This window comes from Accipiter gentilis, chromosome 8 (genome assembly GCF_929443795.1).
Source record: "Accipiter gentilis chromosome 8, bAccGen1.1, whole genome shotgun sequence".
Taxonomy (NCBI): domain Eukaryota; kingdom Metazoa; phylum Chordata; class Aves; order Accipitriformes; family Accipitridae; genus Astur; species Astur gentilis.
Genome location: NC_064887.1, coordinates 42,386,704 through 42,397,534, shown reverse-complemented (window position 1 = coordinate 42,397,534; position 10,831 = coordinate 42,386,704). Strand labels below are relative to the sequence as shown.

General features: G+C 62.3%; 3 protein-coding genes across 8 annotated transcripts; 1 reads left to right on the top strand and 2 right to left on the bottom strand.

Moving 5' to 3' along the window:
• The first annotated feature begins 79 nt into the window (after positions 1–79).
• Positions 80–3,544, top strand: RAB3A (RAB3A, member RAS oncogene family). The gene is made up of 5 exons (XM_049807537.1): positions 80–187; positions 1,243–1,470; positions 1,750–1,868; positions 2,012–2,136; positions 2,555–3,544. The coding sequence occupies exons 2-5, from the start codon at positions 1,243–1,245 to the stop codon at positions 2,743–2,745; spliced, it is 663 nt and encodes a 220-aa protein (XP_049663494.1). The 5' UTR covers positions 80–187; the 3' UTR covers positions 2,746–3,544.
• A 271-nt stretch (positions 3,545–3,815) lies between these two features.
• On the bottom strand, positions 3,816–6,649 carry MPV17L2 (MPV17 mitochondrial inner membrane protein like 2). Of its 6 annotated transcripts, none has more exons than XR_007506914.1 (6): positions 6,368–6,649; positions 5,949–6,119; positions 5,565–5,641; positions 5,347–5,475; positions 4,423–5,254; positions 3,816–4,256 (listed from the first exon to the last, which is right to left on the bottom strand). XR_007506914.1 is itself a non-coding variant. In XM_049807538.1 (5 exons), the coding sequence occupies exons 1-5, from the start codon at positions 6,540–6,542 to the stop codon at positions 5,189–5,191; spliced, it is 618 nt and encodes a 205-aa protein (XP_049663495.1). In that variant the 5' UTR covers positions 6,543–6,649; the 3' UTR covers positions 3,816–5,188. The 6 variants fall into 6 exon arrangements, 1 of the variants encoding a protein (XP_049663495.1); XR_007506915.1 differs by having other exon boundaries at positions 3,816–4,096; XR_007506916.1 differs by having other exon boundaries at positions 3,816–4,587; positions 4,821–5,254.
• A 1,640-nt stretch (positions 6,650–8,289) lies between these two features.
• IFI30 (IFI30 lysosomal thiol reductase) lies at positions 8,290–10,479 on the bottom strand. Its single transcript, XM_049807849.1, has 7 exons — positions 10,222–10,479; positions 9,256–9,435; positions 9,103–9,177; positions 8,920–9,015; positions 8,665–8,817; positions 8,504–8,572; positions 8,290–8,415 (listed from the first exon to the last, which is right to left on the bottom strand). The coding sequence occupies exons 1-7, from the start codon at positions 10,462–10,464 to the stop codon at positions 8,350–8,352; spliced, it is 882 nt and encodes a 293-aa protein (XP_049663806.1). The 5' UTR covers positions 10,465–10,479; the 3' UTR covers positions 8,290–8,349.
• Between the last annotated feature and the right edge of the window lie 352 nt (positions 10,480–10,831).

Genomic DNA, 10,831 nt, shown 5'->3' with positions numbered 1-10,831 from the left:
CCTGTCTACTGACGTCCAGCTCTCATTTACATACTTCTCCCCGCCCATACCCCCACACCCCCCCCCACCCACACACACCCCCCCCCCCGCGGCGACGTCATCCGGGCTCTGCAACCGCCGGGGCGGCGCGCGCCGCTGCTGCAGTCGCTGCAGGAGGAGGAGGCGGCGGCGCGAGCGCGGGCTGGAGGTGAGCGCGCGCCCCCGCCCCCCCCCCCCCCCCCCCGGTTCCCGGTTCCCCCCCCCGCCCCCGGCACCGGGGACGGTGGTGGCACCGGGTAGGGACGGGGGGGGGGGGTGTGTGCTGCTCGGGGGGGATGGCGACTGCAGCGGGATGGAGGGGGGGTGGGTGGGGGGAATCGCGTTCTCCGGTTTTGGGGGGGTGGGGTAGTTTTTGGGGGTGGGGGGGGTGTCTGTCGGTGCACCGGGGACCGGGTGGGTGCAGCGGGTTCGGGCCTGCGGGGAGGAGCAGGGGGGGTTGAGCCTCCTCCCTGCAGCACCCTGCACCTCCTCCCTGCACCAACCTGCGCTCCACGCACCCCCCCTCCCCACCCTGCAGCACCCCCCCCACCCCCACCCCCCCCCACCCCAAAGCAGCACCCTGCACCCCACAGCTACCCGGCACCCCCACGCTCCACCCTGCAGCAACCTGCACCGTTCTGCAACCCCAGGCCAGCACCCACTTCTGTGCACCCCTGCCCAGCATCACCCACCCACCCCCACCCCCCCCAGAGCACACCCCCCCCCCAAAAAAGCACCGAGCACCCTCCCCGCAGCACCCCGGAGCACCGCGCTGTGCCGTCAGGGTGGGCACGGCGTGTGGGGGCATCGCTGCAGGTGCCATTTTGCAGGAGAAGCTGCAGCACCCCGGTTGCCAGCTGTACCCCTGCCAGGGTCATGGCCGCCCCCCCGCCACCCCCCCTGTCTAGTGCTGGCAAACACCGGGGTCTGCACCCCCCACCCCCCCCGTATTTTCTGCAGGCACATTCTTGGGGTGACTGCATTGGGGGGTGATGGGAGCCGGCCTGGCCGAGCGACCCCCCCCCCCCCCCCCCCCCCCCACTGATGGCAGCGCACCTCATTTTGGGTGATGCTCGCCCATCCCAAATCAAAATATGACTTAACCACGCCCGCACCGCTGGGAAACGGCTCCGTGTGCCAACCGGGGCCTGGCGTCGTGTTGAGTTTGCAACCGCCGTTCCCACGTCGTCGTCCCCCGTCACGGCCCTCTCCTCCGCCTTGCAGATGGCGTCCGCTACCGACTCCCGCTATGGACAGAAGGAATCCTCGGACCAGAACTTCGATTACATGTTCAAGATCCTGATCATCGGCAACAGCAGCGTGGGGAAAACCTCTTTCCTCTTCCGGTACGCCGACGACTCCTTCACGCCCGCCTTCGTCAGTACCGTCGGCATCGACTTCAAGGTCAAGACCATCTACCGGAACGACAAGCGCATCAAGCTGCAGATCTGGGTGAGACCCCACGGGGTTGTCCCCGTCGGTCCCCACAACGGTGTGGGGGTGTGTGGCACGGCGGGGGGGTGGGATGGTTGGTGTGGGGTTGTTCTGCTCTTCGCCGGGGCTGGAAGCGCCGGGGGCGATGCCGGGGGTAATGCCGGTAGGGAGGGACGTGTCCGTGGGGACCCCACTGTCCCCCGAGGGGTGGCCGGACGCTGCAAGCTGCCGGTGTCCCCACGTCCCCGGGGGGTTAACGTGCCACATTTCCCACCCACCCCCCCTTGCCCAAACCAGGACACGGCCGGCCAGGAGCGGTACCGCACCATCACCACCGCCTACTACCGCGGCGCCATGGGCTTCATCCTGATGTACGACATCACCAACGAGGAGTCCTTCAATGCCGTGCAGGACTGGTGAGTTCCCTGGGGACATCCCCCTCACCCCCCAACCATGTCGTGTCATCCCCTCCCCCCCCCCCGCCTTCACGGGCATCCCCCTCCCGGTTCCGTGCTCTGCCCCCCATCCCGCGTGATTTCCCTCTTTCCCTTCCCCGAAGGTCCACCCAGATCAAGACCTACTCCTGGGATAACGCCCAGGTCCTGCTGGTGGGGAACAAGTGTGACATGGAGGACGAACGCGTCGTCTCCTCGGAGAAGGGCCGCCAGCTTGCCGAGCACCTGGGTGAGTTGGCCGCCCCCTTCCCCGCCCCATCTTCCCACAAATAATTTAATTAGGGGCTTAATTCCCTCGCCATAATTCTTCTGCTTCAATAGCAGCGGTGACTTGTCACCTAAGGAAAAAAATAAGGTGTAATTAAGCCGTGAGCGCCGGGGTGCAATGGCGGTTTTTATTACAGACCCGTAAACCCGCTGCCGGCTGCCGAGAGGTGCCGGGTGGGGAAAATTGGGTGTTGCTGGGTGGGCGCAGGGGCAGGTTGCAGCCGGGTGGTCCGGGCGTTCGGCACACCCAGCCCTTTCCGTCTTTAACGAAGGGAGGAGGAGCTGTGAAAGGTTTCCCACCTCGCGTGGCTGGATGCAGGGCGGCAGCGGATGGGGTGGGGGTTTGCAGCCCTGATGTCGTTGTCGTCCCCCTGCCCCAGGTTTTGAATTTTTTGAGGCCAGCGCCAAGGACAACATCAACGTCAAGCAGACCTTCGAGCGGCTGGTGGACATCATCTGCGAGAAGATGTCGGAATCGCTGGACACGGCCGACCCGGCGGTCACCGGCGCCAAGCAGGGACCCCAGCTCACGGACCAGCAGGCCCCCCCGCACCAGGACTGTGCCTGCTAGGGCCAGCCTCCCCACCCCCGACCCCCCCTACCCCCCAAAAAAATCGGTCAGTGCACCCCTCCCTGCCCCTCCCCCCCCACACCCCGAGCCCCTCTTCTTGGGGGTCCCGGGGGGGCTTTTGCTGCTGATACCTCCGAAAGGGCTGCGGCCCCTCTAGGAGCCTTCCCCCCCCCCCCCCCCCCCCAATTCAGTTAGGCTGTGCCCCCCCCGCCCCTTAATTTATTTTTAAGCCTGGGCTGGTAGAAAACTTCCCCCCATACTGCTTTTAATCGCTCCACGAGCTCCGCTCTCCGAGAAATATCATTTTCTCTGTCTCCTCACCGCCGCCAGCTCCCATCACCACCGGTCCCATTCCCTCCCTGGGGAGCAGGGACGCGCCCCCTGCCCAGGGTTGGGGGGGCGGGGGGGGCTGCGATGGGACCCCAAAACCTTGTCCTGGCTGGGAGTCCCTGTGTGTCCCCCTCCCCAACCTGGCAGCGATCCCACCTGCCCAAAGAGCTCCTGGGGGCTCTTTGCACCTGGCTCCCCTCCCCAGATGAATGGATATTTCCTAACTCTTGTTTATTTGTATAAATAGATGCTAATTTATGCTCCCGCCGTCTTCCTCCTTGTACATAAGAAAAACTCCTTGTAAATAGGCATAGGAAGTGATGCTGTGCGCGTGACCTGCTGTGCTGTGGCTGTGTTGGTGCATTTATTTTTTATTTTTTTTCTCTGTGTGGTAACCTTGCTTGTGAATATCACTTTTGAAAAATCTATTATTTAAAGGTTTAAAAAAAAAAATAATACATGAGCGAGGCTAGCCAAGCAAGCTGTAGCAAATTAGCCCCAGTTCAGGGATGGGGGACCTTTGCAGAGCCCCCGGTTTTGGCTCATGGGGGGCGAGCAGGGCTCGGAGGAGCGTCACTAATTTGCTACAGGGCGTTCGGCTCCTCGTGTGTTCCTGTAGTACCGTGCTTCTGTGGAGACTGTGAATAAGTGGATATTCCTGTAGCGATGAGGGACCCAGAGGTCTTGCTGCCCTCTTATTTATTTTTCTTGGAGCGCTGTGTCTTTATTTTACTGATTTCCCACCCCTCCCAGACCCCAGTACCATCTTCCTCCCTTCCCCTTTCCTATTTTTTGTGAAGTTTACTTATGGAAGAGTTACACTGTACTGTACAAATGTCAAAAGTGTCAAAAGAGTACAATTTCCTAAAAATCACTGTATTAAAGAAATGTTGTGAAGAAATAAATCAATGCTGAGCACCGGTTCCTTGGGGTCATTGCAGGTGGAGAGGGGGCAGTGGGATGGTCCCTTTGCTTGGTGTCGATAACCTCAGCTCTCCTCGGCCCAGTGCTGTTGAGCTCCCTGCCGGAGAGGAGCAAGAACGATCTGGTTTCTTAATTAGCATTCACCAAATGGCTCCTGCCGTGGCTCAGCAGCTTGGCTTGCTGCGGTGGGAGGGACGGTGTCCCCCAGGGGGGTGGATGGCAGGAGGGATGAGGACAGAGCTGTAAGTAAGGCACAGCTTTAAGCATTAGGGAAAAAAAAAAAAAAAAAAAAAAAAAGTCACATTTAGGCAGTTTTGATCGATGCTGGAAATAATAAAGAAGTGCCCAGGTTATGGAGCGAGTGTCCATCTTGCCCAGGGAGCTGTGGGGCTGGGAGAAGTGGGGGGGGGCTGTGGTACAAACCTGGCAAAAACTTTGCCTTAAAAACCCCCAACCACCTCCATGTCGACTCTGCTGCTGTCAAACCTGGCGGCGAGCAGGTGGCGGCGATCACACCACTATTTTTATAAAAATTGGGTGGCTGCAGCCCAGCCCAGCCAAGCCCACACACGGCACCAGGAAGGGGGGCTGCAAGGTGGAGTGAAGAGGAGCCAAGTGACTTCTCCCTTCAGCTCAAAGACAAAAAGCAGCAGGGAAAGGGCTGAGGAGCGGCACTGAGAGCAGAGGGGCAGCATCTCTCTGCCAAGCAGCCGAAGCCGGAGCAAGGCAGGGACCCGAGTGGCTGGCTCTGCAGAAGAGCAGAGGAGGGTGGTGGAGGGGAGCAAGGGGTCAGCCTTGCCTTGGAGAAGGGAAAAAAAAACCTGGCTGCAGCAGAGGGGAGAGCGCTGGGGCCCTTCCCTGGGGGCTGAAGGCAAAACGTAGCTGCGGCAGCTCCTCCCCACCCTGGGCAGCGCGGGTTCTGTGGAAGAATACAAAAAGAAATGGCTTTACAGGCTAGCCTGTGACACAAAATTGGTTAACAATACCCAAACCCATCACTGCAATCAGTAGATGAGTTAATCGGCAAGATCCACCCAGGCTGCAGGGAGCTGCAGACAGCGGTTGCGGTGGTCTCCGGCCATCACGTTCATTGGATGGACTGAACCGCGTCCACTGCGATGCCCCGAAAATCACTTGCCGCGGGCAGGAACCTCCGAAAACGTCGCAGTCGTCAAGAGCAGTTGCCTCTTTACAGCCCGACACCGCGCTGGTTCTCACTTGGCGAGTCATTCTCTGCACTCGGGGGGCTGCCAGGCTAGAAAATAGGAGATGGCACGTGTTTGGCGTGAGCCTGGCTGGTCACGGCAGTGAGGCACGGCCACGTGGCACCGTGGTGCCAGTGCTTACCCTGTGTTTGAGGTAAGAGAGGTAGGTGTCCCAGCCCAGTGTGATCACATTGACGTAAACCACCCGGTACTTGGGCGGGACGAAGAGGAAATTCACGAGCTGAGCCGCCGGCCAGACGCACCAGTCAGCCTGCCGAAAGCAAAGAGCAGCCAGGTGCTCCCCACTGGACCCCGGTCCACACCGGGGGCGGGAGAAAAACCTCCGGGGGGTGTATTTACCTTGTAAAACTCCCAAAATTTCTCCTTCAGCTCCTCCCAGCTGTCCTCTAGAGACTGGCCCTCCAGCGTGCCCATGCCTGCGGGGACAGACGGACATCAGTGGGGATGGGAGCACTCACAAGGCTCCACACTGGGGAGTAAGGATGCGAATTACTGTCTCAGCTGTGCCTGACACCAAAAAATACCCCAAAAAAACCCATCGTGGGAGGGAAGGGCAGTGCCGGCACCAGCCAGAAGGAGGGAGCTCCAGGAAACCCACGTCCTCCCCACCAAGGGAGGGTGACAGGCATCACGCCAGCACCCACGCACCATAACACGTCAGCGGCAGCGTGGGCCACGCACAATATTCAGCAACATTGACATAAGGCAGGTGCCACCACGTACCAAGGAAGTACCAGGCGCCCAGGGAGGGTGAAGCCACCAGCTGGTCGATAAGGACTTTCTTCAAGACGGTTTTTAGCCCCCGCACACCCCGCGCCGGGAAGGCAGCGTCCAGCCAGAGGTACCAGTAGTGCATCAGCGGGCCCATGCTGCAGCCGACGGCGAACATGCGTCCTGCAACACAACACCGCCCTGGTGACCGATGAATTATTTATGTGACCCCCTCCCTCTCTGCAACTCCCCCCCCCACCTCCGAAAGCGGATCCGGCTCTGGGAAAGGCACAAAGGGACCGTGGTTTTACGTGGTACCAGGGACCTGGACCCTAATTTCCCCCGCTATGATAACGAGCATGAATGAAATGCATCAGGCTGCCCTGCACCCCCCTCCCCGGTTCATGTGTACCCCCACTCTAGGTTGTCACCTGTGCGGGCCACCTGGGGCTCGGTGTCCAGGTGCCGCCGGCGGTGCCAGGCCTGCTGCAGCGTGTCGCCGGCGGCCAGCAGCGCGCCGCAGCTCACCGTGTTGGTCAGCAGCAGCAGGCGGCCGGTGAAGAGTGGCTTCCAGGAGCGCAGGAGCCGCCGGCCTTGTGCCAGCATCCTGTGGGCAGACACCCCCACCCCACCCCCCCTGCCATGGGGGTCAGTGGGGATGTAGCCCCCACACACAGCCTCCCAGTTACCCTTGAGGTAACCGCCCTCCCATCACACCATACCCCCCAGTTACCCATGCTGTGCTCCCCAGTTAGCACTGCTGTACCCCCCCAGTTCCCCCTGTAGCCCCCCCAGTAAGCACTACTGTACCCCCCCAGTTCCCCCTGTGCCCCAGTTAGCCCTGCTATGCTGTCCCAGTTCCTTCTGTGTCCCCCAGTTATCCATGCTGTGCCCCCCAGTTCCCCCAGTTAGCACTGCTATGCCCTCCCAGTTCCCTCTGTGTCCCCCAATTATCCACGCTGTGCCCCCCAGTTCCCTCTGTGTCCCCCAGTTATCCATGCTGTGCCCCCCAGTTAGCACTGCTATGCCCTCCCAGTTCCCTCTGTGTCCCCCAATTATCCACACTGTGCCCCCCAGTTCCCTCTGTGTCCCCCAGTTATCCATGCTGTGCCCCCCAGTTAGCACTGCTATGCCCTCCCAGTTCCCTGTGTCCCCCAATTATCCACGCTGTGCCCCCCAGTTCCCTCTGTGTCCTCCAGTTATCCATGCTGTGCCCCCCAGTTCCCCCAGTTAGCACTGCTGTAACCCCCCAGTTCCCCCCAGTTAGCACTGTTGTGCCCCCCAATTCCACCTGTGCCCCCCAGTTAGCACTGCTATGCCCTCCCAGTTCCCTCTGTGTCCCCCAATTATCCACGCTGTGCCCCCCAGTTCCCTCTGTGTCCCCCAGTTATCCATGCTGTGCCCCCCAGTTCCCCCAGTTAGCACTGCTATGCCCTCCCAGTTCCCTCTGTGTCCCCCAATTATCCACACTGTGCCCCCCAGTTCCCTCTGTGTCCCCCAGTTATCCATGCTGTGCCCCCCAGTTCCCCCAGTTAGCACTGCTATGCCCTCCCAGTTCCCTCTGTGTCCCCCAATTATCCACGCTGTGCCCCCCAGTTCCCTCTGTGTCCCCCAGTTATCCATGCTGTGCCCCCCAGTTCCCCCAGTTAGCACTGCTATGCCCTCCCAGTTCCCTCTGTGTCCCCCAATTATCCACGCTGTGCCCCCCAGTTCCCTCTGTGTCCTCCAGTTATCCATGCTGTGCCCCCCAGCTCCCCCAGTTAGCACTGCTGTAACCCCCCAATTCCACCTGTGCCCCCCAGTTAGCACTGCTATGCCCTCCCAGTTCCCTCTGTGCCCCCCAGTTCGCACTGCTGTACTCTCCCAGTCCCCCCAGTTACTCCTGCTGTGCTCCCCAGGCACCCCTGCTGCCCCCCCTGTCACTCCAGTGCCTCCCAGTTCCCCCAGTAACCCTTATGCGCCCCCGTTACCATTGCTACACCCCCAGTCCCCCTCTCTGGACGCCCCCCCCCCCTCCAGTTATTCCTGTACCCCCATTTACTCCCCTGGACCCCCCACTGACCCATCCCAGACCCTCCCAGTTCCCCCAGTTCCCCCGTCGTGGTCCCCCTCCCCCGCTCACCGCCGCGCGCGCGCGCTTCCGCCCCCGGCACGCGAAAGAGGGGCGGTGTCCCGTGAACGGGACGTCTTCCGCTTCCGGCGTCCGCCATGACACCTACCAAGGCGCAGGCGGCCGCCATGACACCTACCGAGGCAACAGCGTTTCCGCGGTACCGGGAAGAAGCCAGGCCCGGGGCCCAGCTACCGCTCTTCCCCCCCCATAACACAACACTCCGGAGCCTTTTTGTTTTTCCACTAAAACCATCTTTTTTCTTTTTTATTCACCGCTCGCTCAGTGCTCCCACGTCGTCCCTCAGCGCCTGCAGCCAGCCGGGGCCTTCAGGGCCCCTGAGCCCCCACAGGCTTCGGGCTTCTCCCCCTGCCAAAAAGTGGCCGGTAGAGCCCCGGTGGGGATGGGGACGTGTCCCCCCCCAGGCCCCCCCACCTCCCCAGCCCCCCATTCCCACCTGGTAGAGGCGGCAGATCAGCCCCAGCAGCGAGGCCTCGGCCTGCGCCTGCAGCTCGTCCGTGTGCTTCTGTGGGAGGGGGGAGAGGAGATGGAGCTGGTCAGGGGGGGTCCCTGCTGTACCCTACTTCTTCCCCCCAAGCCCCCCCCAGGCCGCAGTACCCCGTTGATGACGATCCAGGGCACATATTGGTGCGGGGGGTCGAGCGCCTCGGTCAACTGGGCGTTGCGGTGCATCAGGGCGGCCCCCACGTCCCCCTGAACGCAGGCGGCGATGCGGCCGCCATCCAGCTGTGGGGCGTAAACCTGCAGGCACTGCCGGGACATGGACACAAACATGGACACGGACACACGGTGAGGTCAGGGGGATGGGGATGTCCCTGAGGCAGGGGACAGGGGACGGAGAAGAGGACGTACGGCTTCCAGGTTCTTGGTGACGGAGCTGCCTGACTCCAGGCAGAAGATGACGGGGAAGTAGGTGCTGAAGTTCTTGGCCTCGTGCATCAGGCAGGTCTACGGGGACAGGGCAGGCGGTGAGGGGCTGCCGCACACCCCCCAGCCCCATGCTGGTACCATGGGGACAGGGACTGTCACTGTCACCTCGATCATGTTGCCCAAACATTCCTCCGGGCCGTGCTGGCACTGGAACTGCCACTTCCCACTGACGTTTCTCTCCTGCAGGACCAACCGGTCTAAGCGGGGTCGGTGGTGCCCCAGCGAGAGCCCGCGGCACCAGGTCGGGCCGGCTCCTACCTCGGCATTGCCGTAGGGCACCAGGGTGATGCTCAGGACCTCCTTGGGCAGCAGCAGCCAGGTGGTGAAGAGCTCCTGGATCAGGAACCCACGGCACGCCGGGCACAGACTCTCATAGAACAGGCTCAGCTCCACAGGGGCGGCCGCTGGACGTGAGAGGTTGGCACAGCGGCTCTCCACCTGTGTGCAGGGAGGTTTCGGGGTACATGGCAGGGACAGTGTGTGTGTGGATGCAGCCCCCCCCCCCATATTTTCAAGGGATGGGGCAAAGCTCTTGGGATGTGGGGCGGGGGGGGACGAGGATGTTCAGGGCCCAGAGGGAAGTGAGAGTGGCCAGGGGCCTCCTGCAGCCACAGGATGCTGTGCGCTGCCGGCACGCAGTGCTGGGGCTTTCCACAGGAACTTCCCCAAAATATTTTGGGGGAAAAGATATCTGGCAGGGCCAAGATGTGCCTGGGTGGGTGTACAGCCCAGCACCCACCACCGGGTGGGGGCTGCAGCCCCAGGGGGCTCGCAGGGCGTTGCTGAACCTGCCATCACAGCGGTGTCACCATCCATGGATGTTCAGTGCAGAATAAGCTGAAAAGCTATTTTATGCTGAAAAAGCAGAAATGCCAGTGACGCCTAGGGAGGGCTTGGGCTTGGGGTCTGGCTGCAGCACGGTGCTTCCCTGGGGATGCTGGGGAATGCCGCAATGCCAGCGCAGCACGGGGGCTCTGAGCATCCCCACGGTGTGCCAGCCTGTGCCGCGGGGATGCTCAGAGCCGGCACTTGCACCAAGTACGGCAGCCAGCCACTGCCCTGACACCGTCCCCGCACACCCCATCCCTGCTTGCCGGGTAGGCACCCAGCCCCGTCCGTGCCGTTTCGGTGGGACACGTCTCCGCATGCCAGGTGGCCCTGCCCTGGCATGGGCTGCCAGCGCGGGTGGGTGGCTGGGGCAGCCCTGGCACCGGCGGCTCTGACCTGGCAAGCGACGGCGATCTCCTGTGAGCTGCACCAGAGGTGGACCGGGTAGTCACAGCCGGGGAGGGCCACCCCGAGCCCTGGGGCCAGCAAGGCCACCAGTGCCAGGAGAGCCAGCGGCACCACGGGGGCCATGGGGACGGTGGGGTGGTGTGGAGGCGAATCCGTCCCCGCGAAGACTTTTAAAGCCCGGCTGCGCCCGCCTCCACCGCCCTTCCTGCCCAGCTCAACCGGCCTCCTCATGTGACGCCGACGCTGCTGACTCACGCGGGGCCAGCCAGCTCTGGCCACCCTGTCCCGCCAGGGGCCACAGCCCCAAATTGGGGCTTTGGGGTCACAGCCCCTCTTCCCAGCCCCGCCGACGGCTGACGCTTCTCCGCAGGTTGCGACAGGTCAGGGACAGAAACCCAACTCTGAGAAGCCCATGCTCAGTGTTTCCCAAACAGGCAAGGGGGTGGCTCCTTGCCAGAGCCCTGCTGCTGGCTGCTGAGCCCCCACAGAGACCCCCCAGCGCTGGGTATGGGTGCCAAAGCACCCCCAGGTTGGCAGCTGCCCAAAACACCCCTTGGGCTTATTTCTGGGGTTGAGAGTGGAGGAACCTCGTACTTCC